Source organism: Poecilia reticulata, linkage group LG12 (assembly GCF_000633615.1).
Source record: "Poecilia reticulata strain Guanapo linkage group LG12, Guppy_female_1.0+MT, whole genome shotgun sequence".
NCBI classification, from domain to species: Eukaryota; Metazoa; Chordata; class Actinopteri; order Cyprinodontiformes; family Poeciliidae; genus Poecilia; species Poecilia reticulata.
Window position 1 is genome coordinate 20,181,893 of NC_024342.1, and position 16,709 is coordinate 20,198,601.

At 39.9% G+C, this 16,709-nt stretch overlaps 1 protein-coding gene across 9 annotated transcripts in view; it reads left to right on the plus strand.

Moving 5' to 3' along the window:
* nedd4l (NEDD4 like E3 ubiquitin protein ligase) overlaps positions 1–16,709 on the plus strand; it is a 45,812-nt gene that overhangs the window by 22,717 nt on the left and 6,386 nt on the right. For 4 of the 9 annotated variants that reach the window (XR_001777165.1, XM_008424503.1, XM_008424505.1 and 1 more), the window contains 16 exons: positions 2,879–2,940; positions 3,129–3,231; positions 4,781–4,935; positions 5,112–5,247; positions 5,373–5,561; positions 5,724–5,801; positions 7,209–7,268; positions 8,121–8,258; positions 9,062–9,253; positions 11,611–11,808; positions 12,058–12,135; positions 13,701–13,715; positions 14,724–14,778; positions 15,489–15,547; positions 15,714–15,779; positions 16,028–16,257. Coding sequence is in view for 8 of the 9 variants with exons in the window: in XM_008424503.1 (XP_008422725.1) it covers positions 2,879–2,940; positions 3,129–3,231; positions 4,781–4,935; positions 5,112–5,247; positions 5,373–5,561; positions 5,724–5,801; positions 7,209–7,268; positions 8,121–8,258; positions 9,062–9,253; positions 11,611–11,808; positions 12,058–12,135; positions 13,701–13,715; positions 14,724–14,778; positions 15,489–15,547; positions 15,714–15,779; positions 16,028–16,257 (1,814 nt within the window). In the remaining variant the exon portion in view is untranslated. The remainder of the gene's footprint in view (positions 1–2,878; positions 2,941–3,128; positions 3,232–4,780; positions 4,936–5,111; positions 5,248–5,372; positions 5,562–5,723; positions 5,802–7,208; positions 7,269–8,120; positions 8,259–9,061; positions 9,254–11,610; positions 11,809–12,057; positions 12,136–13,700; positions 13,716–14,723; positions 14,779–15,488; positions 15,548–15,713; positions 15,780–16,027; positions 16,258–16,709) is intronic. The other 5 variants (XM_008424506.1, XM_017307956.1, XM_017307955.1 and 2 more) reach the window with 4 other exon arrangements.

The window sequence follows — 16,709 nt, forward strand, 5'->3', positions numbered from 1 at the left end:
AAATCAAATCAAATTTCATTTGTATAGCACATTTCAGCAGCAAGGCATTTCAAAGTGCTTTACATCATTAAACACAAAAACACAGTCATGCAACATTGAATAAACAATCAAAAACAGTAATTTTCCTGCCAAGCCAAAGTTCTGCCCTTTGAATTGGCAGAAAAGAGCTAAAAAAAACAGTGGGAGGCTGGGTGAGGGACAACGGGGGGGACTCCAACCCGCACCCTTTTCAACAGCGGGGTGGGGACTCTAAACTCACACCCCTTTTCAACAGCGGGGGGGACTCCAACCCGCACCTCTTTCAACAGTGGGGGGGACTCTAAACCTGCACCCCTTTTCAACAACGGGGGGGACTCCAGCCCGCACCCCTTTTCTCCATAGCGCTTGAACCCGGGTTGGGATTCAAATGCCAATTGTTTATGTTCCATAAGCAACTCTACATTCTTATTTCAACCCTGAACTGGATTCTTTTTCACTGATTGTGGATTCTCTGAAGAATTTTTTATTTTGCTTTTATGTGGAACACTTATTCTATTTACCCGTTAGATTGTAATTATGTTCAGACTAGCCCTGCTTTCCCCTCTCTGCGTTCACCCTGCTGGGAGACAATTGAGACATTACAGTTCTCAAAGCTACCCATAATGCACCGCTGGATGTGCTTAGTTGCATGTGACTTGTGAAAATGTTGTTGCAATCTTATTAACTACAAAAGATGCACAGTATTTGAACAACATTTTTTCTAACTGTTCGGTGTAAAATAGTGAAATTTTTTTTTTTAAATAATGTCCAAACATAACTCAGTTTAAAAATCAATATAAGCAGGTTATTTTCAGAGCACATTTATTGGGAGGTAATTACAACGTTTATAGCTTATTGTCGTTAAAGAGGCAAAATAAACTGCGATTGCATAATAGCTAGGAATATAAGAAGAATGCATTTTATTATGTCTGAATTGGTTTATATGGTTGGATGGTAACACTTTATTTGAAAGGGTGTGCATAAGACTGACATGACACTGTCATAAACATGACATAACACGTCATGAACATAAAGAAGTCTTTGAATGTTTATGTCTGCTGTCATGAAGTGTCATTCGGTAAATAATGACACTTTTAATGCAAAGTTGCTCTAAAAGTTGCATTAAAAGTCCATTAAAAGTGCCAACTTTGCATGATTTTGTAAATTATGATAATTTAATGCAAAGTTGGCATTAAATTAACATTATTTCTCTATGTCAAAGGGATTGGTTTGTCTTGTAAAGTGCCTTGAAAGACACTTGATGTGTTTCAGGGCTGTATGAAAAACTGATTTGAACTGAAGAAAACCAAATAGATCTGTTGAAAAATTGTTTCTGTGATAATAAACTTGGACATTCATGGTAAGTAAATTAACAGAGCGCTGCTGATCACTCCTATTTAGGAATGCTGTTTTAAAACTACATCTGGTAGCCTGCAATGCTGGGGTTGAGCAGTTAGGTGCAGGTCGGGTACCTAAGAACATAGTTCATTATTAATCAACCTGTATCCGCTTGTTGGACTTGATAAGTAGCAATTTATCTTACTATTTAGTGCAAGAAGCATGCTTACTTGAAAACAAATACATTTAGTAAGTATGTACAGCAGAGTTTTACTTAGGTCTGTGTATCTAAGTAAAAAAACATAAATATTGCAGAGAGCACTATTATAACTACATTAATTAGAATTAAATTACTTGGCAGCAGTAGGGAGGGTTTGTACATTTCTATTTTCAAATGTAGACAGTCAGATCATAATATATGTGTTGATTTTTAATCTTTTTCTTCATGGTCTGATGTTAAGTATGGTAATTATGCTCAAGTCTATCCCGCACCAGCACATGCATAATGAAAACCAATAAGTCATGGTCCTTCCGCACATCTGACAAGTGTGCTGTCAGCTTTGGCTGTTGCTCAGTTGAGTTTTGCCTTGGATGTCGAGCCTGAAAAGCCCATTAGTGGACATTGTTGGGATTAATTATTAATGTCTTGTCTGAGTCCCAGCGGTCGTGGAAATTGTTGGCAGATGAAAGCCACAGCGGACTTCTTTCGAGCTGTGAAAGGAACAGGGTGTGTTGCTTCAGTTTAGCTAATACTGCATCTCAATTTACTTGCTCAAGTGTGCGAGCATGACTCAGGAAGAATAATGCCACTCTTAAGGTGTTTTAATTCGGTTCACTTCTGTTTTACATTACTGCAAGTTGTTAAAATGTGTCTTATTCATAGTTACGGGACTTCTTGAGTCGTCATCTTTTCCTCTGTAGTAGTTTGTCACACGAGTTCTGTTATGCGTCAGGATTCAAAGCTGACTCACGCGTGGTGGTCCAGCGGTGCCCCATGTTCGCCACGTTTGCCTTCAGAAACACGGAGCACGTTTTTACAGGTCGACATAAGCGGTGTTAGATTTGGAGAAATCACGCTTTTTGAAAGCTCCTTCAGTGTAATCTTGCACCATTTGTATTCATCTTATTGATCTCATGTTTGCAGTGTGATTGCTTTAAAACATCTATAAGCAGGTTTTAATTTTGATGACTTCCTCGTGTTTCTTGTTATAAATAGGCATTTAACTGTGTTATTGAATACTCTTTCTAATTTAGTTGTGCAAACTGACATTTTGTGTGTGCGGCATCTGACTGAGTGGTTTTACGGTGAGCAGCCAGCATGGACTGGTTGTGCCCAGTCACGGAGCAGTGAGAAAGCCGAGAGCTATCCGCGACCTTTCTGCTCCTCAGTAGGAAACAGAAGAACCTCAGTGTTGCGTAATGATGGTGGGATGGTTTCAGAAGGGGTTGTGGCCCCCTTTGAAAAGATTACAATAATTAGATTTTGTCTAAGATTTTTATCTTTTTTTTGTCCTCTTTACAGACAGAGGATCCTGCCATGGAGCGCCCGTACACGTTTAAAGACTTCCTGCTTCGACCAAGAAGGTTGGTTTTTACCGAAGTCGCGACTCAAATATTTGCGACACAATCCAATGAATAAAAACTGATATTGGAATGATTTTCAACCCTCATGATCGTCGATCCAACTATTATTAGACTACTAAAAATGAAATAAATAAAGGCACTATATAGAAACTGACCTAGACTTTAAAGAGGTCGTGTTGTCGTTCTAGTCACAAGTCCAGGGTGAAGGGTTACTTGCGTCTGAAGATGGCCTATTTGCCCAAACAAGGAGGACAAGAGGAGGAGGCTGGAGAGATGAGGGAAGAGGCTGAGGTAAGGTCTCAGACAATATTGTTGTTAAATGTCCAAGTTTTTTATTTTTTTTTAAACGTCTGACTTTGCATTACCTAAGGCTTTTTCTTTTTCTCTACCAGACGGGATCTTGGTGTCATTCCTTCCTTTCAAACAATGACAGCATCTCTCTGAGCTGAAAGATGAAAGTAAATGTCCATCTTTAGACCAATAGGAATGTCTACCAATAGTGGGAGGAGGGAGGGGAAGTCTATTTTTTTATTTTTTGTTCTTTTTCCTGGGAATTTGGGAAACCTCTGGTTGCCAGAATCTATAAAGTCTTTTCCAGGTCGAGGTCTGGAAAATTCATTTAAAATGTGGGCTGATATTTGCAGAAACAGAAGCTTTGTCTCCCGAACTTTGAATGTCTGTTCTTCTGTTTCTGCTAACACAGCGGAAAGTTTCTTTTACTAGGGCTTGCAAAAGTATTCGCACTCTTGGACTGTTTCACATGTTGCCACTTTAAAACCAGTGCATTTCAGTACTCTTTCATGTGAGAGACCGACACTAAATTGTGCATAATTGTGCAGTAGAAAGAAAAGGAAGAATGTTTTTTTTTTTCTTTTTCTGTTCTTTCACGAGTACTCTACTTTGTTGCTGTGTTGCATCAAATCTCAAACAGGGGGTGTTTCAAGGGGTGGAAATACTTTTTCAGAGACTTTCTGGCTCATCTTTGTTGTAATTTACCTCAGTTAGGCCAATGTTTCTTTCTTCACATGTTTTCATGTCATTCTGTCTTCATCTTTAGCAGACAGTGTGCCCTGTTTCTAAGTGTGATCAGCTGCTTATCACCTACAGATCCTGAAACACACACAGACAGATTCTGTCTGTACGTCCGTCTGCTTATCACATCATGTTGATCAAGCAGCTACTCTCAGGCAAAGCAACTCGGAGTAGAGGATATGCTGCTGTAATTATTAGTTATGCACCCAATATGCAGTCCATCTGCACAAATGTGCTTGATTTATGTTGCTTCTGTGGTGCCAGACTTAAAGTGACTTCATAGGAAGCGCGTGTGTGTGTGTGTGTGCGTGTGTGTGTGTGTGTGTGTGTGTGTGTGTGTGTGTGTGTGTGTGTGTATTGCAACGACGGGAGGGGAGCACACACGCACACACACACAGGTGGGTGATGTTTCGTCACTCAGCATGGTCTTCCATCGTACTATGTGGTTGGAGTTTAGGTTGCTTGAAACTTCGGTTGAAGTCGTACAAAGGTCGGTTTCAATTACAGGTTGCTACTTTTAGTGGAAAACCAGAAAATGCTGAACCCCATGCAGTCGTATCACACAGTGCCATACTGTGATGGAAAGTCCTTTCTGTCAGCATGAGTAGACGTTTAAAGTGCGGTCACAGATATGCTGTCAGCTACTTTCCGTACAAAATGCAGGAAAGTACTATAAAAAAGTTAGAAAAATATAACCCGTCAGAGCTATGGTGTTTTTATGTGCTTTCTTAAATTTAATAAAGATTATGTTTTTGTTTTTTTTCCCAGTCTGTGAGTTTAAAATTTCTTGCCCTGAATTTGATTTCAGGTTTGGGATGAGTCCGCAGATTCGGGCTCCCAGCGACCCCAGCAGCTGTTGCCTCCTTTGCCTTCAGGCTGGGAAGAAAAGGTGGACAACCTGGGTCGCACCTACTACGTGAACCACAACAACCGCACCACCCAGTGGAAGCGGCCTTCAAACATGTACGTCTGGATCAGTTTTGTTTTTTGGACAAAAGCTGGATAGGAAAAAATGTGGTTTCTTAATAAGGCTTTTTGCCTTGCTTTCTCCCCTCTTTAATCCTGCCATAATTACTAATTGTATTGAGGCTTTTGTTAATATTTGCACCTCTAACTAACTTTGACGTGTTAATTTAAAGGGATGTTATCTCAGAAATCGAGAGTGACAATCAGCAGAGGCAAATAAATCAGGAGGCACATCGCGTTTTCCGTGCGCGGCGCCACATCAGCGAAGACCTAGAGAACGAGCGCATGGACTCCAGGGACATGGACAATGTGAGAGAACAGACTGAAGATGTACTGATAGTACACACACACACACACACACACACAGAGCTATCCAGAGTGACGAGGTCAGAAAAACATGTTTTTTCTTGTTTTCTTTTTTTTTCCTCCCTCAGTCCTGGGAGCTCATCACCGAAGAGGATCCCAACGACAGCTTGGCCCAGTCTCTTCCTGCTCCCTCCTCCGTTTTGACCCCGCAGCACTCGCCGACGCCTGCTGCTCAGGAGTTCTCAGAAGACCTAAATCTGAGGCTGTCAATCGCCCCCGAAACGAACGGTGAACTGCCAGGGCCCAGCTCCTCTCTGGTAATCCAAATTTTGTTTTATCTTTTTTTTTTTTTATCTGAGCCCAAATTATTGCTCAACGCTGATTAACTGTGTTTTGCTTTCCAACCAGATGAATTTGCTGCTGGTTACTTGTTCTTTTCCAGCTAACATTTTGCTCGTTGTCCTCCTTACTTTAAACAGAGCCAGCTGTCAAACAGACTCCGGTCTTCAAGTATGACAGATGGTGTCAGTGATCAGGCCCAGGCTCCTCCTCTAACGGTACATATATCTAAAGTCTTACATTTCCTGCATCTTTCTTCCTTTTGTTTCCCTTTCTCTCCTTGCTCCCTAACTTGGTCTCCCTATTAACATGTCTGATTCCTGTGGCTGCACCATCTGTCTATTCCTTCTCTATCCCTCTTTTATTTTAGCCTTCTTCATATGAGGGGAGTTGTGACATATTCTGTCTTAAAATTTAATCTCTTTCTATCTTACTGTAATCTTTCTATTTTTATAGGGTAACCACACCTCTTCCTATGCACTCATGGCTGTATTTTTTGTGATTCATGTGCACCTGTGTTCGGTTGTGTGGTGGATGTCTTATAGTGGAGCAGCAGTGCACCAGAAGTGGGAGCACAGATTGAGGGCAGCATCAGTAATTCATCTTCTGAGTCACAACATCAGTGATGATTTGGTTTAACAAACTGTCATATGGTCTGAATCAGATGTCGGTCGCGAAGTTGAGTCACAGCATTTAGATTTTGCTTTGTCAGACCAGTAAAAAGTACAAGTGCAGATGTCAGTTTTGCTCATAAATTAGGATGTTCTTTATAGGCTAAGGTGCAGTTATGGAAGAACCATAGGAAATGTTTGTTTTGTTGTAGAGAGCATTGGGTTATGTTGGAGGAACTAGTCATTCTGAGGAAAATGTACACCTTTGAATAACTTGGGTTGAGATTTTCTTTGTCTGTTTACGCTGTTGAGTAATGCTTAATTTTCCAACAAAAATGCATTGGCTTAAGTAATCCTCACTGCTTATTAATTGCATTTACAGATTTCAGTGAATGTAGCTCCAAAAATGCTGCAGGAGTCACATATTAATCTGAGATGATTATAGAGATTTTGTCAGTTTGTGTCATAGGGTTTAATGTGGGTTTGTGTCAAAGAAGCTAATATGTAGATCTGGGGCTGTTGGTCCAAATCTCTCTTGACTCATTTAAAAGCATAAAATCATTTGAGGTTTCCAGCAGTCTGCTGAAGTTCGGGGAATACCCGTCCTATAAGTGAACGGTCACAGTCAGATGCATCTTTCTGTCTCTTTTGAAATTATATCATCATTAGAGAAACTGTACTTGCGCCGAGTAAAATGCCACTCCTCAGGGAAAATGTGTTCTTCCTTTTTCACTGAAAAATAAACCACAGTTGTAAACTATCTTTTAAAAACAGCCCTTTGTGTCAATTACTCCCTGCACTTTCAAAGCCTCTGCACTTTGTCACCTTGGCCCATAATCAAATAAGTCCTTTTGTTTTCTGCCAATCCTCACCTCTCTTTGAGAATCAATCTCCCTTCTTTGTCCACCCACTCTCCTTCACCCATGCCCAAGTTTTCCCCCTCTTTTACTTTCCGTCTGCCTATGGAAACAAATTGTGAACTAAAGACCCTGTTCCCCTGTTGTCTACCACCAGCAAGGTCCCCAGACCAGAAGAACAAGAGCTCAAACTGTGTCAGGTGGTGAGGAGCCCATGGTAATGCCTCAATTCATGTTCAGTTTAAAGCATCAGTCATACACCTCCTTATTTCCCCCTGTGCAAGATGGACTGTTTTTCCTTTCGCAAGCAATCCATTAAGACTGAACTTTTGCAGAGCAAAAACATGACTTCTAGGCATTAATTCTTACAAAGTGGATAAAACAGCAACGCACACGTTCTTCCTGAAAGGGGGAGAAGTTTATAAGCGAGTACTTCCTGGTGTAGGACTTCATCAAGGCCTTTTATCGTAACTGAATAGCTTATTTCTTTGTTGGTTCCCCTATTGTGGATCAGATAACAGTTGTCTCTGGTGTAAAGTGGCATCAGTGTGCGTTATAGGATCTGAATGAAGGGGAAAATGTGAAACATGTTTTAGTTTTCTTTCTTTTCACAATTTGGGTGCTACTTTTATGTTGACCTGTAAAATAAAATCCTAAAAATTTACATTAAAGTTTGTGGTTAAACAGAATCAAATGCCAAAGGTAATTAATAGATAGGATTTTTTTTTATTTTTTAGGAAAGGCAACACTTTTATTCTTTTAACACAACAGATTTGATCTTTGTTTGTGTTCAGATGTGTGACTTCATCAGTTTTTCCTTTTTTCAATGTTTCTTACTTATTTGGCTTGACAGGAACATCAAAGGTGTTTTTCTGACAAATAAAAAAAAAAGAAAAACTAACAAATTGTGACTATTCAAAACAACACTCTATCAACTTTCAACTGCATTTTTTTATTTATTATTTTTTTTAACTATGAATTAACATTCCCTGCACATGCTTTTGGGTTTTTGAAGCCTCAGCTGACGAGCTGTTTTTTTGGTTTGCTCTGTCTCTCCACACTCGATCAGTCCCCCTCGGCAGCTTCCTACACCTTGACCACCCCCGGCCTGCCCCCCGGATGGGAGGAGAGGAAGGACGCCAAGGGAAGAACTTATTACGTCAATCATAACAACCGCACCACTACTTGGACTAGGCCAATTGTGCAGGTACAACGGGTCTGAGGGCTGGCTTTCGGGCCGGCCATATGCATGGGACTGGACCGACTCGGTTCCTGTTGTGGCGTTTGTCCCTTTGTCCTCCTCTGTTCTTCTCCTCTGTGCAGCCTTCAAACACAAGTCTCCTTTCCTGTCGTTCCTTCTGTCTGACTTCCTGCTTTGTTCCACTCTAATGTTTGTCTTCCTTCTCCTGTCCAGCATTTTGCTTGACTGCAGTGCATCTCTGTATTGGTCGGTCCCAGCATGGATGTGTAACTACCGCTCTTTCCTCCCTTTCACCACCTCTGCTCCGTTTTTCTGTCTGAACTCACAGTGAGACCAATACTGAGGGACTCGGTGTGCTTTTGCTGCTCATGTCTCTCCTTCTAATATCAACTTTTTCCAAAAAAAAAAAATACAACAAAGAAAAAACAAAACAAAAGAAAGCGATCACCTGTCTCATACATGTTCATCACTGCATTGTCTCTTCCTTTTGTGAAACTCGTTTGTTTGCTGTTTTTACTCAGACAGAGAAGATGAAACATTTGCCTCCATTTTCTCATTGGAAACTCAGTTTTTGCTGTCTGTCTTTTTTTAGCAAGTCATAACTCATCCTTTCCTCTCGGGGCCCAAATGACTCTTGCTTTTTGAGATTTTCAGGAACTCATTTCCTGAGTGTAAAGTTGGCACCCCAGACTACCCCAGTGCAGACAGGCGTGTTTAACAAGATGCTCCATGATTCATTCTGTCAGGCAACATCTCTTCCTTGAAATCCCAACCCCACTTAACCTCAGAAGTGCTGTTTTCACCAACAGCTGACTGAAGACGGAGCCAGCACCTCAGCAGCAGCAGCAGCAGTAGCGTCAGGGTCTGCCTCAGCCCTGGTACCTGCTTCCACCCCTTCCTCCTCCTCTTCCAATGCTTCCAACCATCACCTCCATGAGCCCCAAATCCGACGACCTCGTAGCCTCAGCTCTCCCACTGTCACCCTTTCCACCCCTTTGGAGGTGAGAATTAGAAACCTCTACTAACTTTTATCCTCTTTGTTCTCCCTTGTCCTCCATGTTTAAAATTTTCTCCACCACCAATGGAGTCACATTTGTCAAATTTTAGCACCCCTGCTGTTTGTAGTTTGTACTACATCTGTTGTCCGATTGGACAGGATGTAGTATTCTCCTGTAAGATTTCAACAGGTTGCGGCAGCCTTTTTGCTGTTTTGGTGTCATCTCTCTGAATCAAATCCTGACAATTGAGCTGACAATTGGTCTGTTCAATAGAAAATCTCAGCTAGTTATTACAATATGAGTAGGCCTGCCGTAATGCATTTTGCTGGATGAAAAATTGTCCAGGAAATTATTGTGAAAAATGATAATGTTCTAAGTCCATTTTTAAGTGATATAATGATATTGGTATAATAATGCAACTTTGTCGTTTCAGAGTCATTTTGTAAAGAACAAAACAGTGGAACTGGAAGACATTTTAAAAATAATAAACAATAAAATAAAAATGCTAATAAAAACCACACACAACCACATTCATAAATTAAATTGATTATGATGTTTCTTTAAGCACAATCGGCCTTTAAAAACATTTACAATCAGAATGGAAATGATCAAGCTCATTTTAATTTATCATGCTAGTAGTTGATTTGTTACTTATTGCAACAGGCATAAACATATTCTTGGTGCTACGAATTAATAAGTGAATTTATAAATGTAGAGATCAATTTGTGGAAATGTAATCTTGACATGTATTGCATATAAGACATCTAGATATACAACTTCTGACATAGCTGTAGTAAAATACCAAATGCATTCATTTCTCTGAATGGCTGTACTGAATCCCCTCAAGCCCCCTAAAAAAACATTGACTTTTCATTGGTTTTCACTGACATTATGCTGAAACATGAATTTACTTTGTGAGTTTTTAAACTTCTTTTCTTGAGGTGCTAATGAACATCTCAGGTCTTTCATGTCTACATGTTAAACTTATAAATTATGTCGCTGCTGATTCTTCACAAACTTAAGACAGGGATTATTGTTCATTGGGGTTTTTTTTTTGACATTTGAAATGGTTGATTGAGCTCTTAATGTTTTATATAGTAATAAAAACCCTGAATGTTTAAAGTAACTTTTTCCTGGTAACCATATAGTCACAACAACTTGCTCCAATGAATCCAGTTTTTTTTTAACCAGTTGAAGTTTGTTAATAATCAGTCGGCTCTGACGGTTAACGTGTGAAACACCTGATTCTTCAAGTTAACTATTTAAATTTCACCTTCGTATTTTGACCTTTTTTAAACCAAATTTGTCCAGATGACTTTTTATTTTTAGATATACAGTTTCTTATTAGTGCAGCTGAAGGCAAGAAATGTTCCTGTGACGAAGTTACTTTAAATATTATAAACTCATTATGCTTTGAGGACCAGAAATGTCGAGGAAAACTGCATAGCTAATTAACATCAGCACACCTTTTTGCCCTCCACCACTGTTCACAGTTTCACTCATTGCTGAAAATCATCTGCTGCCAACCAGGGAGGAGACCTGGAAAAAGTTTAATTAAAGCGTGTAGCTAATAATAAACTAGAGGGAGTTAAAGGAAATAAAACGCATTCTCTGAGATTGCTGTAATTACAACTTAAAGTGAAGGTGATTTAATTAATTGAGCTTTTCTGTTCCTCTCCTGTTTAAAAAAAAAGAGATGAGCGACACTGACTGGAGACACACAAGTAATTACTAATATTCAGTAACATGGATAGATACAATCTTAAGTGGTGTAAGGTGCAATATGCCATGTTTTTAATGTGTGTTCTCTGCTTTTTTAAAATTTATTTTATATATTTTTTTTATTTTAAGTCCACTTCTCTGTATTTACTGTAGAAATGGGCTTTTCCTGGTCACCAGAAATAAATGGGGGGAGGAGAAAAACCACCTGTTTTCTTTAAGTTGCATTTTACTGGAAATTGATCAAAGTGGATTTACTGGACACTTTTTCTATCATTATTGACAAGTTTGTAGCATTGGTGACAACTTGGACTCCTTTATGTGAGATGGGACTGAAAAAAAACATTCTGATATATTTATATGATGGGAAAAGTTCTCATTCACTTTTCACATTTCTGGGTGTAAATGTGGTATTTGAAAGTTTGTTTGCTTTTTAGCAGAAGATGAAGGCAGTCTCTGTACAGAATGTCCTGTTTGCTGCTATTAAACATTCCTGTTGTCATGTCAAAGTGTTAGTCATCTAAATCCATTGTCAGCTTTATGTCCTCCGTTTCTGCTTTTATCAGTTGAGTGACTGATTTACAAAACTTTTTTTTTCCCCCTTTTTTTTTTTCTTCTTTTTTTTTCTTTTTTCCCCCCAGGGTGCCAACAACATCCAGGTGCGGAGGGCGGTGAAAGACACCCTCTCCAATCCGCAGTCTCCTCAGCTGTCTCCGTACAGCTCCCCAAAATCACAACACAAGACCCAGCAGAGCTTCTTGCCCCCGGGCTGGGAGATGAGGATAGCCCCTAATGGACGGCCTTTTTTCATCGACCACAACAGCAGAGCCACCACCTGGGTGAGCTAACACACTGCTGCTTTTGTATCTTCACATTTCTCTAAGTCTAAATGCACAACAACAAAGGTTAGCTTTGTTCACAGTGACATCTAGTGGTAGAAAAGGCAATATGACTGCTGCATGAGAATCAAGCTTTTCTGATTTATTTATTTTTTTCTGATTTTAGGTGTTTTGAATGTCTAATATTTTATTGAAGAAATTGATAGTGAGATATTAGTTTTATAAAAAATGTTTTTCTCTTCTCCTCAGGAGGATCCCAGGTTGAAATATCCCGTCCATATGAGGAATAAGAACTCAATGGAACCTGGTGAACTTGGTCCTCTTCCTGTAAGTCCTGCCAAAGATTGATATGTTTTTGCTCTTTCTGAGTTACAGCATCCACTGCTTTTACTAGAACCCTGGTTAAGTTGTGTAAATTCTTGACTTACAGTCTGTTTCTTTAAGACGCATAATGCCAGACTGACCTTTTTTTTTTGTGGATAGAACAATCCCAAACATTTACAGTTGTACAACTTCCTTTAGTCACTCAGTTATTTCCTAAAAGATGAGGAAAGATTGAAAGAGGAGGTTCAAACTCTAAGTTGTCCAGGGTCTACTCTTATACACGCTTCTGTACAGCTTATGCACAGAAGCTGTGCATAAGCTTCTGTGCATAAGACAGATGTAGGTAAGAGATGTAGGTCTCTTTCTAGTAAGAAACCTTGTTGAGGTTTCTTATACCTCAACAAGGTTTCTAGTAAGAGAACGAGTCCCGCAGCATAACAGAACCTACACCTCTCTTGTACTGGGCGAATATTGGCTTTTCACATATTCATCCTTTGTTTTATGCCAAAGCTCATTTTTAGTATCACCTGACTGAAGCATGTTTCCAGTGACATTCCCAGTAGTCTTGCAAAAGCCATGTTTATGATTTTGATGGTTCTTCTGGCATTTCCTCTGAACAACTGCTTAGTTACGAAGGATAACTACTTCACTCAATCACAATGTGAGGTAAAGACTTTGAGTGGCCAATATTTCAATAAAATCGCTATCCTTATTTAGTTCAATTTTCATTTATTATGGAGACTTGGTGAAAGCTAATCTCTACTAAAAGCTGTGGAAAAGTTAATATGGGTCCTGGTTCTGCTTTGTCACAGTCCCAGTTGTTTTAAAGGTTTTGGTAATTGCATGGACTGTAGAGAACAGTAATAAAACATATTTTCATTGGCTTTCTTAGAGGTGCCAGTTACTTTGAAAATGGTGATTTTTGTAATGATAATAATTTGGAGAAATTTGTTTCTCCAAATGTAAAACATTTAAATATATATATATTTTTTTAAGTGATATGAACGTATCTTGAGTATAGCATCAGTACAAGATTTTATAAAGGGGGGCCAAAAACTATACAGGGTGTTTGTATAAAACTTTTGTTACACTACTTTTTTTTGGTCTAACCTAAAAGTTGATTGAAAATCAATAACTTGGAATCGATCATTTTTTTAAAGACATTTTTACTGATTTTATTTAGCCCATTTCCATGGTCTAAGTTTGAATTTAAAATGTGGATTGGATATGGTAGAACCCATTAACACAGATTTGTGTATGTACCCGGTCAGAAACTGTACAGCTGTGATCTGTCCAGGTTCTTTTGAGTATCCTGCCGTTTACGTATTGTATTGCTTTTTGTAAAACCTTAAATCCATCTCGTCATTTGGGTTGATGGGTAAAGATTACTTACGGATAATGATGTTAAGAAATGAAGAGTTCGTAAGTTTGTATATCTCACAGGCTTTTTACGGTGTGTGTGTGTGCGTGTGTGTGTGTGTGTTTTCTTTCTCTTCTTCCCTTATTCTCTTCTTTCCATTCTGATGGATCTAATGTTTCTTCTGCACCTGGCCATATGTGTTTGGCAGAACCTACCAGAGGAGGTTGGTTGATGCCTTCCTCCCCTCTGCCTGCCTGCCTTACCTGTCTGATCAATCGCCTGCAGACAGCCTTGCAGATTTTTCTTTGTTTTTCCCCTGGTTCTTTCTCTTCTTTTCTCTCTCATGACCGGCATGGATGAATTGTGCCTCTCCTATCCTGTCAGTATTTTAGTATTTTTACCCCCACTTTGTCTTTTTCTATCAGCGCCATCCCTGCACCACCACTACACCTTTTTTAAATTTTTTTAAACAATAAGTTTAGAGCTCCAAAATTAATCATTATCCTGGGATTTGCTTCATGTTTGTGACGCTGTATTGGCATCCGAGGGACAAAGGCAAGATTCTTGAGCGAAAATGCAAACAGAGGAGTTGATTAAAGGAGGAAGGAAAGTGAAAAAAGGCAAGAACTTTTGAGAGCAGAAATAAAAATGTGTTGGAGAGGAAGGAACGGGCTAGTGTGCTGCATGTGTTGACAGCTTTTTGTTTGTTTGCCCCCCCCGACTCATGTAGCAGCTTCATTATTAGGAAAAACAAAAAACATGCATCCCGTAGCAACACCCTGATCAACTCTGTTCCTTTCTCCTGTCATCACTTAAAAAATATACTACAACTGTTTGACTTCCTTATCGCTGGTTGTCTTACGAGCGTGTCCGGCCCGGGACTCCGTACACCGAGTGCTCACCGTGTCAGTGGTGGTTCGCTGGCTTGTACCAGTTTTGATGAGTTCAATTTATGTTGTGGTCAAACCCCTGCCCTGCCTTGCTGATGCGTCCGACTCAAATAGGGCAGGAAATCCTTTTATTTCTCTTGCTGTGTGTCTGATTGAGCTTGCCTCACCTGCAGTGCTGTGATCTCAGTGTTTTGACCTTTTTGACCGTCTGGCCAGCTCAATTCGAACAACAATCAAGAAGGAAAAATAAATGGATGAATTAAAATGACTATTTGAGCTTGTGCAAGGGTGTCGTCTAATAATCGCGTCGCTCATTTTCCGCCTCTCGTTTCTTTTTCCAGCCCGGATGGGAGGAAAGGATTCACACAGACGGACGCACTTTCTACATCGACCACAGTAAGATTATTATCACTATTTTATTTTCTCATTTTTTGTATTCTTTTCCAGAATTGCTTTGTCTATAGATCATCAAAAACACCCAAGGTACATTTTGAACAAAATCTGAAAAAATTGCATTTGTATTAAACCCCCTTTATTTAAATATCTAAAGAAACGACTATCTTCCACTTTTGCCTCTGCAGAAATAAAGTCCGTCTTTGTACAATCTCACCTTAAATGCATTTGTTCTCTGAAGGCCTCAGGTATTTGTTAGAGAACATTAGTGAGCAAAGGGCATCACAAGAATCAAGGAGAAAGTTGATACAGAGATGAGGTAGAAACATCCATTGGCAGGAATCTGGTAAGAGTGGCAAGAAGAAATCAGTCGTTGACATGACAAACAACAAATATTTGAAATATGAGACCGAATTTGAGTCCCATTTCTAACTTCGCTCAGTGTTTCACTAACGGAATTGCCTCACCGTGATCATAGTTGGGTCATGCAGAGTCGATTCCCATAGCGAAACACCTCACTCTGCTATCAAAGGACCAGGGATTACGCTAAGTAACGTGACATTTTTCGGCCTTTATGCTAAATACTATCTGAACACCTCTCTCTGAAAAAATACTCCTGCAGGACATGGAAAGGAAGTCATGCGGGTGTTTTATTTGCTCTGTCTTAAGTCTGAACTAATATTTCAAAAAATATTCCTGCCTATTTCACCCAGATACAAAGACCACTCAGTGGGAGGACCCCCGTTTACAGAGTCCGGCTATCACGGGACCCGTGAGTTACTTTGCGTCTTACAAATCTTCTTGCTCATAGATCACAGCAGCGTTCACTTACGATAGACTGCAGATTTATCTGACACACTATTTTCAGCCTTATCGGAGATGAATTGTTTTATCTATAAATCAGTTCTTAGACGTTTTTTTGTTTGTTTTCTTCGCAGGCTGTTCCCTACTCCAGAGAGTTCAAGCAGAAATATGACTACTTCAGGAAGAAATTAAAGAAACCGGTAATAAGCGAGTCCTACCCTTGTGTCGTTGGCATCTTGCAGAAGTTTAGTAGGATGGATCTAAATTTAGCCCAAACCCAATAAACTTCCATTTGCTTAGGAAGCTGCTTTTATAGGAATAGATTGGCTTCCATTGCCAAATTCCATTAGAAGTTATGGTTCCTAATGCCATATCCACACTATTATTTCAAAAAGCCTCCATTCTTTCTGTTGACAGCAGAGACATTGGCTCTTTTGTGCTTTTCCAGGCAGATATCCCCAACCGCTTTGAGATGAAGCTACACAGGAACAACATCTTCGAGGAGTCCTACCGTCGAATCATGTCCCTGAAGAGGCCAGACGTTCTAAAAGCACGATTATGGATCGAGTTTGAATCGGAGAAAGGACTGGACTACGGCGGCGTGGCCAGGGAGTGGTTCTTCCTCCTGTCTAAGGAGATGTTCAACCCCTACTACGGCCTGTTCGAGTACTCTGCCACGTAAGCACTCTCCTTGTTTGTGTCAATCGGTTCTATTACAAAAAACCGTCAACTCCTAATGACAACGCGGCTCACAGGATGCAGTGTTGTGTAAAGCTGCAATAGCGCCATAGTGGGATTAAAAATAACCTCCTTTGCTCGTGCGTTTGGGAGACGAGGTGTACCAATACTCCCTGCTGTTCTTTCTTTCCTCCCCATGAGACCTGTGAAAGCTTCCTTAGACTATGATTAACCTTTCCTCGTATTCAAAAAGCCATCCTGGAGCAAACGTTTCCCACAAACAAGATCATAAAAGTGCCATATGTTCTGTTCCTTTTCTTGGCACCATCATCACCTTGCAATGACGCAGCTCTGCCTCTTTTGTACGCAAGTGCTGTTGAATAACAAAGAGGCCGTAAAAACCAACTGTTCTTGGAAAACAAAAGTGTAATCAAACATTGAGGCTTTAAATT